The 15272-nt window shown below is 45.7% G+C and overlaps 1 protein-coding gene across 1 annotated transcript; it reads right to left on the bottom strand.

The window, feature by feature from the left end:
- Positions 1–5662: 5662 nt before the first annotated feature.
- On the bottom strand, positions 5663–9059 carry Cd8a (CD8a molecule). The gene is made up of 6 exons (XM_021191741.1): positions 8965–9059; positions 8566–8915; positions 7975–8085; positions 7701–7811; positions 6673–6703; positions 5663–5714 (listed from the first exon to the last, which is right to left on the bottom strand). The coding sequence occupies exons 1-6, from the start codon at positions 9057–9059 to the stop codon at positions 5663–5665; spliced, it is 750 nt and encodes a 249-aa protein (XP_021047400.1).
- Positions 9060–15272: the final 6213 nt, after the last annotated feature.

The following is a 15272-nucleotide window of genomic DNA, read 5'->3' as shown; positions in this document are numbered from 1 at the left end:
ACAGCTGGTGACTTCCAACATTTATGGTGAATTTGATTTTAAGATTGCTTTCAATCTTACTGGTTTCAGCAAATGATTACAACACACATTTATTCTGGGTCAGGGGCATAGGAAAATATAGTTTTAAAATTAAACTGCATTTAGCATAGATTGTAAACTGATTTCATGGACGTCGAATGTGTAGTGAGATTGGCTACATTGTTTCCTTAAAGACTGGTTAAACTGAAGCAAGGTTGGTCTCCACACTTGGTTGCAAAGTCTGGTATAAATTCAGTTTCTGAAGGCAAGACATACTTAAAAAAAAATTCCCATCTTCAGCAACCACCTGTAACTCCAGCTTCAAGGGGGCACTCATATGCATAAATGAAAATAATTCTGGGGAGAAAAGTTCAATACAAGTTCACTTCTTCAGTATCTATTGTCCTGGGAGCATGGTTGTAGGCCAATAAAGAACTCTAAATGTGTATTCCTCTTTTGAGATAGAGAATAGTATTCCATTTTACAAGTGGGGGGCACTTGTTACCAGAACTGAAGTCACTTGCAGGAGAATACACATTCAAATAATTGAGCCAAGAAGGAGGTTTCACAGCCTCTTTAGCCCCTGCTCTTGTTACCTCTTGATTCTCTTCTGTGGAGATGATAGGTAAGTGCTACCTCAGGTTCTCAAACTACTGGGAGGATTTGAGCTCCTGCAGGGGGGAGCTGGTAGAAAAGGGAGCCATCTACTATTGGGCAGTGGTTGGGGAATTTCTAGGCAAGCGCTCTACCAACTGAGCTGTTTTCCAGGTGGACTCTTTCTAAGGATGTAAGCTCTCTTCAAAGCAGTTTAAAAGCTAGAGAAAAAAGTTCTCTCTGATGTTTCTTTATGCAGAAAGTATATGTGTGTATAAATACATATATGTGTGTGTATATATATATGTAAAATGTAACTTTTATTCTCTTGCAGTAATTGTTTTCTCTGAGGCTCACTGCCTCCATCTGCTCACCTAGGCTTACCTAGTCAAATCTCTCTGGTTGTCACTTTGCCACTCAATCATCATTTTCAAACTAACTCTACTTAAACTTAATTATTTGAGATTGATTTGGAAGAGGTGGTGTGTGTGTGTGTGTGTGTGTGTGTGTGTGTGTGTGTGTACACTAAGGGTGTGTCTCTATTCCAACCAAAGGAATTAAGGCTAAGCCAAACCACAACTAGAAACAGGTCTTGTCAGTAAATAACACAATTTCGGGGTTCACAGTGTGACCAAATATCCTGCAACATTATATATATGCATATATATTTAAATCTAGATTCTGTACATAAATTATAATTTTCGAGTGTATGTACATAGTACAGCTGTAGAGAGGGTAAGAGGTAGGTGTGTGTGTGTGTGTATGTCAGAGGACACCCTTAGTTGTCATTCCTCTTTTGTGCTACTTTGATTTGTATGGATTTGGTTTAGTTTGGTTTGCTTTGGTTTATAGGGTCTCGCTGAGACTTAAAGGTCACCTTTAGACCAGGTTGTCTGGCCAGGGAGTCTCAAGCATCCTTGTCCTTTGTCTTCCCATCACTGCGATTTCAAGGACGCTAGAGAGTAAGCATATATCAAGGTCCTCATATTGAGCTGGCTATCTTTCTAGCCTCCAAGATATATGTTTTTATATACTTGTTAGTTCCATATTGAGGCTGGATTCTAGCCAGCTAAGATTACAGCCTGAAACTTCTTGCCCCTTGGGTTCAAAAAAGGTATTATAGTCATTGTCCCCGAGAGCCTATAGAAACAATGCTTCAGATTGGCAGTTGAGCCTGAGGTTAGCAGTATGGTAGGTACTGCGGGGTCCTCCTTGGGCATGTGAGGAACAAACAGATTGAATGGCCCTGGTCATCTGTAAGCCCAAGCCTAAATTTAAAGCCTGCCCTTAGCATACAGTAGGCTACATGGCCATCAGTTTGACTTCCTGTTGTCTTCCTAGACAGAGGGCTAGCTCTGATGAATGGTCCTCATTTTTAATTCCTAAGTGCTTTTTACCAGTTTACTTGTAAGTTGCTTAAATCTCTTGTGACAGAATACCCAAGAGAACATTTTAAGGGATAAAGGTTTGCTTTTAATTTTATTTTTATATACATGGGTGTTTTATACCTGTGTAATGTGTGTATGTACAGTACCTGAGGAGACCAGAATAGGCATTAGATCCCCTGAAACTGGAGTTAATGGTTTTGAACCCATTTGTGGGTACTAGGCTCAATCCCAGGTCCTCTGGAAGAACAGCCAGCGCTCTTAACCACTGAGCATCTCCCCAGCCCAGGGAGAACAGTCCATGGGGTTCAGTGCATGTTTACTTAACTGTTTCTCAGCTCCTGAAACATGGCTGCAAGAGCATGTGAGGATAGCTGTTCGCTGTATGGTTGAGGGGATGTAGAATAGAGCATCTTACATCATGGACAGGAAGGAGAGAATATCCAAAAAGTAAGATGCAGACCCCAAAGGTATGTTCTCAATGACCACTTTCCCTCACAAGGTAGGACGTTATCACCTCAATAATCTCAGATTTTGAATCCATCAGTAGATGAGGTGAGAGCCCTCATGATCTGAGCGTCTCTGGGAAAACCCTCATAGACACTTAGAAGATGCTTTACTGGTCTAGCTGCTCCTGGTCCAGACCAGCACAAGTGAGCCTGCTGATTCACACTTGATATTGTAGCACCGGGGGCAAGAAAAGGGGAACATGTGAGTTCAAGATCAGACCTTGCTATTAAGTAAGATGTTAATTCCTGCTGCTCCCCACCCAAAAGTGGATAATCCTTTCTGTGAGTGCATTACCAAAAAACAAGTACAGAAACAAAAAAACAAATTTCCTTTCAGAGTCTTCCAAGTTTAACCCCTCTCTGCTGTTCAACTTCTGTCTTAGGGTTTCTGTTGCTGTAAAGAGACACCATGAACACAGCAACTTTTATAAAGGAAAGTATTTAATTGGGGCTGGGGTCCAGTTCAGAGGTTTAATCCATTATCATTGTGGTGAAAAGCATGGTGCTATGCAGGCAGATGTGGTGCTGGAGGAGCTGAGAGTTCTACATCTGGATCTGCAGGTGACAGGAAGACAATGAGACATACTAGGCCTGGCTTGAGCTGAGAGCTCAGAGCCTACCCCCAGTATTCCTCCAGTATCACCACACCTACTTCAACAAGGCCATACCTCCCAAGAGTACTTTTTGTAAATCTATGGGTACCATTTTCATTCAGATTACCACAGTATCCAAGCTGAAAGTTGAAGAGAAAATGTACAGGGGGAGAAAAAAAAGTATGCATATGGATATACATATATATTGATATATGCATATATGTATGTATATATGCATACACACATATATGAACTTTATTACAAAAGGAAAAAAAATTCCTTAAAAAATCCTTTGAGCTTTCAAAATTCTGCATAGAGCCTCTGGGACACTCAAGCGTGAATCTGGAGGAGACTCGTCTACACTCAACTGTGTATTGTCCTTTTCTAAGCGCTTCTCTTTCTGCTAACTCAGATACACCTGTGTTAAAATCTCTTCAGAAACTCCAGCCATGCTTCATATTAGCCTGTCTTGAAGGTTTTTTTCAGCAGTGAAGTCAAGAATGCCAACGTCAGAACTAGCAAGACTGTTGAGTAAGTAAAGGCATTTACTGCCACACCGAACAAACAGTTCAAGCCATGTGAGCCATATGGTGGAAGGAAAGGCCAGAAACTCCACAAACCATTGTAAGTTGTCCTCTCAACTACACACACATACGAATAAATGTACCAAAACAAGTTTTTTGTTTGTTTTCCAGACAGGGTCTCTATGTAGCTCTGGCTGTCCTAAAATTCACTCTATTGACCAGGCTGTCCTTGAACTCAGGGGTTCTGCCTGCCTCCTCCTCCTGAGTGCTGAGACTGAAATCATGATACCAAAGGGCCTAGTAGTAGAAGACCAGTTTGCAGCTGCTGGTGGCTGCTGGTGAGTTTCTGTTTTGACCCAGTCCTGAGTATGTGGGTGATCTTACTCTGTAATGAGCACTTGGTGCTTATATGCCCCCTACCCCGGTATGCATATTTTATCTCAACAAAAAAGTGAAGATTTTGTGATTGCTGGTGGGAGAATTGTCATCTCATCTGTCACCAAGAGAAAACAGAAGAGTTGATCAATCCATTTTGACCAACATGATAATGGACCATGGTAAAGGAGAAAGACCTGATCATTTTACTTTCAGGACATACCCTAAAGAAAGATGTGTCAGGAGTGGGCAGCATAGCACAGTTGAATGCTTAGAACGCTTGTATGGTTTATACCTGCAGTGTTGTGGATTTGGTTCAATGCTTGTATTATGTCACTTGGGTTCCCAAAATTGCATGAGAATCACATCTGTAAGACACTGAGGGTCCCTGCCCCTAGTTGGTTTTGATTGTTAAATAAAGTTGGCAATAGCCAATGGCTGGGCAGAGAGAGAGAGAGAGAGAGAGAGAGAGAGAGAGAGAGAGAGAGAGAGAGAGAACGAACAGAGGCAGGACTTTAGGATTCAAGGGCAAGGGCCAGGAATTGCCTCACCCCCACTGGGTCTAGAGAAGCAAAGATGAAATATAGATTTTCGTAAGTAATAACTCAGGAATATCAGAGGGGAGGTGTTAGCAGCGTGAAGTTTGGGAGTGGCCCAGCCAGCCATTGAGCTGATTAAGGCATATTAAATATGAAGCTGTGTGTGTGTGTGTGTGTGTGTGTGTGTACTCATCTTTCATTTGGGAATCCAGAACATTGGGGCGTGTAGGGAAGAACTCGAGCTGCCACCGACATGAATATTTGAGAGTTAATCACCTACAGCAACACGCAGCACCCCCCCCCCCCGCATCCCAACACTCAGAGGTGGTGGCAGAGAGGCCATATATTCAAGGTCATCTTCGACTACACAGGAACTCAAGCCTAGCCTGTACGTGAGACCCTTCTTGAACAACAAAAACAAACGAAAAAACAAAACAAGACAAAAATCCAGAGATTTGTGCAAAGTTTAGTAGTGTAAAAGTAGGGGGAAGTTTGAAACAATTTAATACTAAATGGGTACAACCAAACTATGAAATGCTATTTAACCATTAAATGATAATATAAATGTTTATTTACTAAACACGCTTACAAAAACTGTTGTGTTTTAAAACCCAGGGTGTATATCTTTCTTTCATATACATACATAAGAAATAAAATGATAGTATAAAATGATATAAAATGATAGTAACAATAGATTGAGGACCATGGGTGACTCTTAATTCCTTCAGGTTTTTATTGCATAGTATTGTTGCTTATATGGTACTGTGAGAGGAAATTCGCTCTGGGGCAGCTATGTTTATAAAGTATAAAACATGCTGGTGATCCCAGGAGCATGTCCAAATCTCAAGTTTAAACATGGGAGAGAGCTTGCCTACAGCTTCTCTGCTGCCTGAGTCGTGTCTGTCAAACCTCACCCTGTGCTGTACAACAGCAGAGAGAATCATAACCCTACAGGAATTTCACAGTTGTGGTTTGAATAGCTTTAATTGGATTCTACTACAGTCTTCAGGGACAGAGGGGGCTGTTTCCCAGATTTACCATACCCCTCCACTAGACTGCCAGCAATTTCCCAGTTCTTTACAAGGGGGTCTGATGTCCAGGTGCACTGCTAAAGGCAGTGCCATTTTACACTAATTTCTCTGAAGGTCGGGGCTTGCCTTCCTGTCTGACTAGCGGCCTGAAAGAGACAAAGAGACACAGGAGATCAACTATCATTGTGGCCAGAACCTCTTTAAAGTAGTACCAGCACACACACACACACACACACACACACACACACACACACACACACACACACACACCCTCAGCTTTTGATGGCTCTGAGAACTTGTCCCTAGACATTAATGAATGAATTACCTCAGCCACCCTTTCCTTTCGTCCTCAAGGCACCCAGAGAGGTGTCTGCACTGCTCAGGAGAGTTTAAAGACCCTGCCTGGGGTCACACAACTCTCAGGCTGCTGAAGCAGCATCTATGCTCAGTTAGGTTTCCTGGAACCTTCTGGAGTCCAAGAAGGGTGAGAATAGAAGCTGGCTGGTTTAAGTCAGCGGGTAGCCTGATTCTTATCCCCGTAGCCACAAATTGAGAATCCAGAAGGGTGTGAGGTGCACCCTCAACCAAGTACAGTGCTGAGCTTAATGTCACACTAAAAGTGGATGCTATTTCAGGACTTGGTGAGAGACCTGAGACTGTCTAGGGAGCTAGTTTGCATAGCTCCCCGGTTTAGCGCAAGGACAGGCTTTTCTGTTTTACATTTCAAAATGAGAGTATTCAGCAAAAGTAAACATAAGTAATTATCTTGCAGAAGCTACCAAGATCACTCCGGGTCCTGAAAATACTGAACTCCTTCCCAGGGTGTTTGTCTTTCCCTGTTCAGCTCATCCCCTGCAACTCAGTCAGTCCCACTGCTGTCCCGCTGAGCCCTACTGTGGTCCTTCCTCTTCTCAGGAATGAATTCCAACACCTCACCAGCTTTCTGCTTCTCCTAGTTCAGGGGCGGGCTGACTCCTGGTCCCCTGCCACCAGGACTTCACTGGCATGACCTCTCTTTAGGAAAGATTCCCAAACCACCAACCTCGTCACTGGGACCACGGCTGCCCAGGATACGCAGACCTACAGGTCAGAGACGTTACTCACCTGGGGCATTTGCAAACCCGCTTTCGGATCCCTAGACAAGGAAGAAGGGAGAATGAATAGCCGCCAGATACCGGTTCAATAGCTTCCTCTGCTCCAGACCCGTGGGGCTCAGAACTCTTCAGACTTGGAGTGAACACAAGTTTGCCTGCTCTTTCCTCAAGTTCCAGTGAAAAATAAAACATTTTAGGCAGGCTGTGGTCACCCACGACTTTAATCCCATCACTTGGGAGGCAGAGGCTGATGGATCTCTGTGAATTCGAAGGCAGCCTGGTCTACAGAGTGAGCTTCTAGACAGCCAGGGCTACACAGAGAAACCCTGTCTTTAAAAAAACCAAATAAATAAATGCATAAATACATAATAAAAGAAAACATTTTAAATTTGGTTTGGTGGCCAGTGCCTATAGTCCCAGCACTCCCAAACGGAGGGAGGCAGAAATATCAGTCAGAAGTTTGGGTTATCCTAGGCTACCTAACTAGTTGAAGACTAGCCTAGACAACATGGAATGAAACCCTTTCTCGGGGAGGAAGAGGTGTTGTAAATGCAGATGTGAGTGGCTCTGGGAATCTGCTGACCTGGCTGGTGTAATCACCTGTATAGACTCAGAGGAATGAATGGTTTGTGAGGTGGGATCAAGGGCAAATCTCAAGCCAGTCATGGTTGTGACTCAGTCTTCTTGGGCCCGGGGCTCAGGGTTACATAGGCCCCCTCGTTAGTGTGCTTAAATTAGCCTGGCTGTGCTAACTGCTGATTTAACTGCTCTTGGGGATCCCGGAATATGATTCTGTTCTGAAAAGTTCCCAGAGGGTGGAAAGAACAGCGGGGTGGCCTACCTGTCTCCTGCCTTCAAGAAAGAACCCACTGCACTGGTCCTATCGGTCAGCTGGAACCCCCCCGTCCCCCCCCCCCCGCCAACTTTCCCCAACCTAAACTTAATCTCCCTGAAGGGCTGTCTGGAGCGGGCACAAAGTACAGACTCCTCCCTGAGCACAGAGCAGTCTCCTCCAGGCGGGGACTCCCCAGGACTTACTGTGGTAGCAGATGAGAGTGGTGATCAAGGACAGCAGAAGGACCCCGCAGAATCCGGCCAAGGGTGCCCAGATGTAAATATCACAGGCGAAATCCAATCCCGTCGCCTCCACTGACAAGATCCGAATGAATGGAATTTAGAAACCCGCTGGGACAGCCCCCACGTCTTCCGGTCCAGGTCTCCCTCCAAGATCAGGATTTTCCACGGCAAGTAACCCCTCCCACCTCCCCAGGCTATCTGCCCACCCCAATCGCGGACCATGAGACCACCTAACCTGAGCCACCCGCCCCGGGCCGGCAAGTTTCTGGTCTCGGGGGCCGAGATGTCCCGGTAGGGGGCACTGGTGTGGTAGTTCGCAGCACTGGTTTGGTGGTAGTAGACTTCACTGCAAAAGCAACAGGGTGCCTGCGGGTCAGGCTGGAATTGTGGATGCACCAGTCCCTTTCCGCTTAGCCTTTACCCAAGGAGCCTTTTCCTGGCTTTTAACTAGAGGAAGAAGGAACCCCTGCTCGTACACGCGGAGCCAAGTGTGATTTGGGGCCAATGTGCCTAGATCAGATCCAGCAGCTAAGCGACTGAGGCCCTCCACCAACCCAAAGCTGGAGTCAATACCAAAATTCTATCCTGGAGCCAACAGGGGCAGGATCCCACATTCATCCAGACTCCAACCCAGATCCAGAGCGTTTAAAAGTCACTTCCAATCCCACCCAGCACCTCAGCCTCAGTTTTCTGGTCGGTAAAATGGGGACAGTGTAGAAGTCGCTTCCAAGAGACCCCAAGAGATTTAAGAAGAGAGAGTCTGTGCGTGAAACTTGTTCAGATGTGACCCCTAAAACCCAGGAGAAGGGAACCTCTGTTTCCAAACCTTTCTGAAAGACCGGCACGAGAGAGCTGAAGTACATCATCGAGTTGCTAGTGACTGAGCAGAAATAGTAGCCTTCAGTTTCCTTGCTGAACTTGTTCAGGGTGAGGATGTACTTGTTCATGTCCCTCTTGGCAGAAAACAGTTTCGGATCCAGCTCATCGTTCAGCGTTATCTTGGAGTGGGATGAAGCTATATAGACGACAAAGATGGGCTGGGGGAGTTTGGAGCTGGAGTTCTGGAAGAGCCAAGAGCATCCTTGGGAAGTGGACCACACCACTTCGCATACCAGCTCCACCTTCTGGCCCAGTTCGGCGTCCATTTTCTTTGGCGAGATTATGAACTGTCCAGAACTGATATCTGCAGGTGCCAGGTTAGAAGGCTGAGTCGGGAGTCCCGAACCCTTGATGTGCTCCAGCCCCTGCCCTCCCCGGGATCATCAACTCACCCAGCAGTAGCAGATTCAGGGACAGAAAGCAGGTCAACAGTGAGGCCATGGTGTGCTCCCCACCAGCAAGCACCTTAGGTCAAGCTAGGGCTCCAGGGGAGGGGCCCAGGAACAGGGCGGAGGGGGTGCGGTGGGGGAGGCGTGGAGGGTGAAGAAACTGCTCCTTTAGCTGGCTGCAGACAGAGCTGATTTCCTATTTGAGGATATGATGTCACCCAAAGTCCCCACCAAAGAGTGTTAACCCCCTTTTCAAAGTTACCACCTTTTAGGGGCCTGGGAACTCAGAATGCAGCCTTGCAGGGCAGGTGGGGAGAGTTGAAAACTGAGCTTTGGGGAAGAGAAAAGACTTGGAAAGGGGACCTTAGGAATTGTTCTTCTGCCAGAGTGGCTGAAAGAAGAAGGAGAAGGATTAAATCTTAATAAAACAACATGAGAGTGACAGGACATGAAGGGAGAGGAGTGTCCACTCTCCCTTTTCTTTTTCTTGTAGACAGGGTCTTAGGTACCCCAAGCTTGCTGCAGACTCACTTCACGGCAAAAGCTGGCCTTGAATTCTAGACCCTCCTGCCCTTCCACCTCGTTTGCTGGCAGTAGTAGTGTCTTTTTGTGTTTTTGCTTCTAGTCTGGAGGTTGAGTGGAAAGAAAATGTAGAGATTCCAGCAGAGCAGAGCAGACATTAACCAGAAGGGCCTCATACCTCCCATCAAGGGAACTTGCAAGGGAGCAGTTCAGTGGGACCCTTGAGTGGCACTCTTAGCTGCTGACAATACCTTTCCCCAGCCTCCCACCCAGGGAGCAAAACTCACCTCCCAGTCTCATCCCTTCTTAGAACCATGGCAACAGCCTCCACACCACATGCTACACACTTTGACCATCATTCTTATCCTGACAGCATCACCCCGTGGCCTGCACAGCTAGAGGAAAACACCTCCCTGACTTGGTTGGGGACTTGGTTGGGGACTAGCCCTTGGGAAGGTGCTGGCTCCACCCAAGTCACTGTCCCTGGCTTTGCCACGTGCCCGCCTGCAGCCACTGCCTCATAGACAGACCCTTCCCTGGTTGCTTACTTATTTCTGTGTTTCCAAGCTCTTGCTGCTCTCTGCCTGGCAAATGCTGGGCCCTGACATCTGGGCCTTTGACTTTCTCTGTTGCTTGTGTGTGTGTGTGTGTGTGTCTCATGGGTGACTCTTGAGTGTAGGCATTTACTCTTCTCTGTCCCTGGCGCACATAGACTTCATTCCTTCTTGCCCACTTCCGTCCTGAAAGCTGCCAGTCTCTGGGATGTGCTTTCTTCTTGCTTGTCCATGGCTTGCACTTAGTGGGGTCTTCCACTTAGAACCCCATACATGGTGCACCTCCCACGTTGCTGCTTCATTCTAGTTGGAGGCAGTCTCTACCCCACATCTGAGTTCCGCCCAGTGGCAAGCTGTTTGCCATAACCTCCACAGTGCTGGGTATGGCCACCACGTCCAGTTTACACAAACAAGTGTTGATGGTGTGTGTCCTTGGTGTGTTTCATCCTAACCCGTGTTTACTGAACTGAACCCCTCAGAAGAGGTTTGCCTTTTGTCGTTGTTTATGTTTGATGACAAGATCTCAAATAGGCTGGCCTGGAACTTACAACGTAGTTCAAGCAGGCCCTGGGTTCATGGTAATCCAATTGTATTAGTCTCCAGGGTGCTAGGATTACAAGCTTGAGCCACCAAGCTCTGTATGGCTGACATATACAAACAAGTATTGGGTGGGCTTTAGAAACTGCTTGGTCTCGGCTGGGCTTTGGTGGCACACACCTTTGATGCCAGCACTTGGGAGGCAGAGGCAGGCGGATTTCTGGGTTTGAGGCTAGCCTGGTCTACAAAGTGAGTTCCGGGGCAGCCAGGGCTATACAGAGAAACCCTGTCTCAAACAAAACAAAACAAAACAAAACAAAACAAAACAAAACAAAAACAACAAAAAACAAAAAGAAAAACAAAAAACTGCTTGGTCTCGGTGCTCCTTACTCTAAGAATACCCAAATGCTGACTCTAACATTTTATGTTTAGAGTTGTTTAAAGTATAATTTTAATGTAGTTTATTATCATTATTTTGTGTTAATGTGTGTGCCTGGGAGAGGTCAGACATGCCACAGCGTGAGTGTGAAAATCAGAGAACAGCTCCGTGGAGTCAGTTCTCTTCTTCCACCTCTTCATGGCTTCCTTCTGGGGACGGAACTTAGGTCAACAGCCTTTAGTGGCCAGCACAGTACCTACGGTGGCTTCTAAAGTGGTTACAGTGGGTAAAGTATGTGCCACACATGAAGTCCGGAGTTCAGATCCGTAGCACCCATTGCCAGGAGGAAGAGACAGGGGATGTCTGAAGCAAGCCAGCTAGCTAGACTAGCACAATCATCGAGCTATGGGTTCAACTGAGAGAACCTGTCTTAGCATAGAAAGTGGAGAACAAAGAAAGACATCTACTTTGGGTCTCCACACTCTTGAATGGGTGCACCTGCAATCCCACACTTGTGCACCCCCACACAGACACATATGCATGCATATAAACAACTATAATTTTTTTGTTGTTGTTTTTCAAGACAGGGTTTCTCTGTGTAGCCCTCGCTGTCCTGGAACTCACTTTGTAGACCAGGCTGGCCTTGAACTCAGAAATCTGCCTGCCTCTGCCTCCCAAGTGCTGGGATTAAAGGCGTGCCCCACCACTGCCCAGCTTAACAACTATAAATTTTAAAATGCCTTGCAGTATGAGAGTAAGTACAGAGGAAGCCCTCTGTCTCATCTCTCCTCATTGCCCTCAGTTCTTCAGGTAAAACCATGGTACACTTGACTGTATCTCTTAGATGTTATCTGGGTGCAGATGTTTATCATTTCAAATCATTTGTTACAGGGGTAGTGTTACAAAATCTATTTTCAATTTTCTTACTTGATAATGGAAGAGAACCTTTTCACACTAGCAGTTGGAGACCCACTTCGTTCCTTTGCATGATGTCTTTCATATTGCTGTTAGGTTTATTTCGTTCTATTAGTAGGCCTTTAAGCCAGTTCCCATTTTAATAATTACTGTACCATCAAGTTTGTGGTATAAAAAGATACATTATTCCTGATACATTCTATCGCTGAATTCATAAAGTGCACATAACACTTTCAATTTTCAAAAGATACATTTATTTATTTAGTGTGTGTGTTCGCTAACTTGCCTCAGCACTATAGGTCAGAGGACAAGTTCTGGGGTCAGTTTCCTCCTTCTACCATGTGGGTCCCAGGGATTGAAGTCAAGGTGACAGCAAGTCTCTTTAGCCTTGTAACTATCTCACTCACGCCTCACATAATGCTTTCAAGTGAAAGATGAGTGAGTTAAAGAAGGGAAAACCTTTGTAATGACCAGCAAGTATATATGCATGCCTGTGTCTATAAGCGTATGTATAGGGTGTGTGTATAGGGTGTGTGCATGCGTGAATGTGTATACACATATACTCTATATGTGTGTGGTGTGTGTATATATATGTGTGTGCAAATGATGTGTGTGTGACTGTATGTGTGTGTGTGGGGGTATGTGGCTGGCTGGCTGGAAAGACACAGTGTTTCTTTTACATGAATGAAGACAACAGGGAAGCAGATAGGTTTGGCCACCCACACAGCATATCCTGTTTTACATGATAATTTCCCATTTTACCTGGTCACTGCTCCTCCTACAGAAGGATGTTCACAGGACCCTGCTGGCCAAAGTGTTCAGTCAGGAGAACATGAAAGAGGATGGAAAGACACAAAAACATGCCTTTTCAGATGAGGGCCACAGTCAACCTTCAGATATGTGGCTCTTCAGAACCGGGTCCCCGAGTATGATGATGGGTGGATTTGGGATGAAAATGGCCATTCCATTTAAATCTCTGTGCAGGGAGCTATAACTAGCGTAGGAGTCTTTAAGTTTTGCAGCTAAAAAAGCTCAGCCATGGGGGTGCCATTCTCCTTTGTACAGAGCATCATGGGAGGTGAGGGGAATGCCAAAGCAACATGTCAACCCCCCCCAAAGCAGCTCTGTGACCCCAATAATATTTTTCACAGAAGCTGGTGGGTTCCCAGTCTTAACCACAGTGACATCCGCCCTGAAACAGGCAGCAGAAAGATGCTTGCTTTCTGTAGCCCAGGTGTGCAGGCTGGGGTTGTGCCTATCCATCACAGCCACTGATCTCCTGCACCCGTTCTGTGACACTCGCATGGGGTGATTCGAAGAAAGGGATGGCACAAAGAACAGTGACTGTCTTCTGCCACACAAGTGTCTCCTCCTGTTTTTGTTTGTTTGTTTGTTTGTTTGTTTTGGGTTATTGGGGGGGGGGTTGAGACAGGGTTTCTCTGTATAGCCCTGGCTGTCCTGCAACTCAGATCAGGCTGGCCTTGAACTCAGAAATCCTCCTCTCTCTGCCTCCCAAGTGCTGAGATTAAAGGCATGCGCCACCACCGCCCGGCTCCTCCTCCGGGTTTTAAAGGGCAGATTCTCACTATGTAGCCATGACTTGTTTGAAACTCCCTCACTATGTAAAAAAACAAAAAAAAAGGCTAGGCTCAAATCCTCAGAGAGCTGGTTGCCTCTGCCTCACCAGTGTTGAAGTTAAAGATATGCACCACCATAGCTGGCCCGTTCTCTCTTAAGATGTAATAGAATAGATAGCAGTAGTCCCTTGAGCTGTCTGAATGAGAATGATCCCACCGGCTCATTTGTTTGCATACTTGGTCACCTGTTGGTGGAACTGTTTGAGAAGGATTAGGAGGTGTGGCTTTTCTGTTGGAGAAGGTGTGTCACTGTGGGAAGGCTTTAAAGTTACAAAAGATTTCCCAACATGTCCTTTCACTACTTCCTCTTTGTGGACAGACTGTGAGCTCTCAGATTCTGCCCCAGTGTCATGGCTGCTGCCCATCGCTAAGTTTCCCATCATGCTGACAATGAACTCCTGCCCCTCTGGAACTTTAATGCTCCCTTCTATAAGTACCCTTGGTCGTGGTGTTTTTATCGCAGTAATAGAAAAATAAATTAGGCACCCTGGAGTGAGCCTTATGATTTTAAAACATGGGAGTGAAATAATTTTAACTTATGCAAGTCAGAATTACAGCAGAGGGAAAGACACTTGTCATTGGAGCTCTTGTGCCACAGACAGCAGAGACAACCTGGAACTATGACTCTGAAGTCGCCCACTGCTTCCCTGGGGGTGGTACAGGTAACTCTGCAGATATCAGGTCCTTGTTTGATCTCAGTCACAGAGACCTGCCAAGAGGTTCTGTTACATCTAGAAGATACTGTTTCAGAAACTTCTGGATCTTAGGGAGCCCCCCCACCCCTTCCATGACATCCCTTGCTGCTTGTGGAGATGGGGTATGATGATGTATTGGTCCTATTTATGTCTGGGCACTCCACAGTACCCTCAGTATTCTCTGTACTCATTGTGAGCCCTTGTATCAACTAGCTTCTTTGATTGTGGTAGAGAGCTACATTAATCTGTGCATTCAGTTTTCTTTCCAGATGAATAAAATTCCATTGTGTATAGATACCACATTTTCATTATCATCCATTCATCAGTTGGTGGGTATTTAAGCTGTTTCCAAGTCCTAGCTATTATGAATAGGGATCACTGAGCATAAATAAGTAAATGTTTCTACAGTAGGCTATGTCATCCTTTGGGTAAATTCCCAGGAGAGTATAGTTTACTGTGATGGCTAATTTTGGTTGTCAATTTGACTACACCTGGGATTAACTAAATCCTACTAGCTGGGCATACCTGTGAGAGATTTTCTTGGTTGGATTACTTGGAGTGAAAGATCCATCCTAATCTGGGCCACACCTTCTCGTATAGCCCACATAGAAGAATGTGGAAGACGGAAGCTTTTTGCCTGATTGCCCTCACTCTCACTGGCAAGTTCATCTATTCTGTACATTCACTGGTATTAAAACCTACTTATTCAGGATTCCAGCATGGTCTGAAAATTCGCCACGCTCTAGATCCTCCCTGGGACCCCAGCACCAGACTGGAACTGCTGAGACTCCAGCCTCATGGACTGACAGACTGCCAGATCCTTGGCCTTTCTGTCAGGAGACAGCCATTGTTGAGCTGCTCAGACCATGGGTTATAAGCCATGCTAACATATCGTGTGTGTGTGTGTGTGTGTGTGTGTGTGTGTGTGTGTGTGTGTACGTACACACATAGATATTCAGGATTGAGAGTTCATCTTGGAAGGTTTTACCTTTGATGAGTATGAAGTGCCCCTCCTTGTCTTTTTTG

This window comes from Mus pahari, chromosome 2 (assembly GCF_900095145.1).
Source record: "Mus pahari chromosome 2, PAHARI_EIJ_v1.1, whole genome shotgun sequence".
Lineage (NCBI taxonomy): Eukaryota > Metazoa > Chordata > Mammalia > Rodentia > Muridae > Mus > Mus pahari.
Note: the sequence above shows the minus strand (reverse complement) of the source record. Positions and strands in the feature narration are given on the sequence as shown.

What these genes read in the sequence shown, in the direction of transcription:
- Cd8a (XM_021191741.1), bottom strand. Translation starts at nt 9,059, where the DNA reads ATGGCCTCACTGTTGACCTGCTTTCTGTCCCTGAATCTGCTACTGCTG. An exon ending in CGTGCCGGTCTTTCAGAAAG is followed by an intron (nt 8,086 to 8,565) that starts GTTTGGAAACAG and finishes TTGCTTTTGCAG; the next exon opens with TGAAGTCTACTACCACCAAA. An exon ending in CACTCTCATCTGCTACCACA is followed by an intron (nt 6,704 to 7,700) that starts GTAAGTCCTGGG and finishes TTCCTTGTCTAG; the next exon opens with GGATCCGAAAGCGGGTTTGC.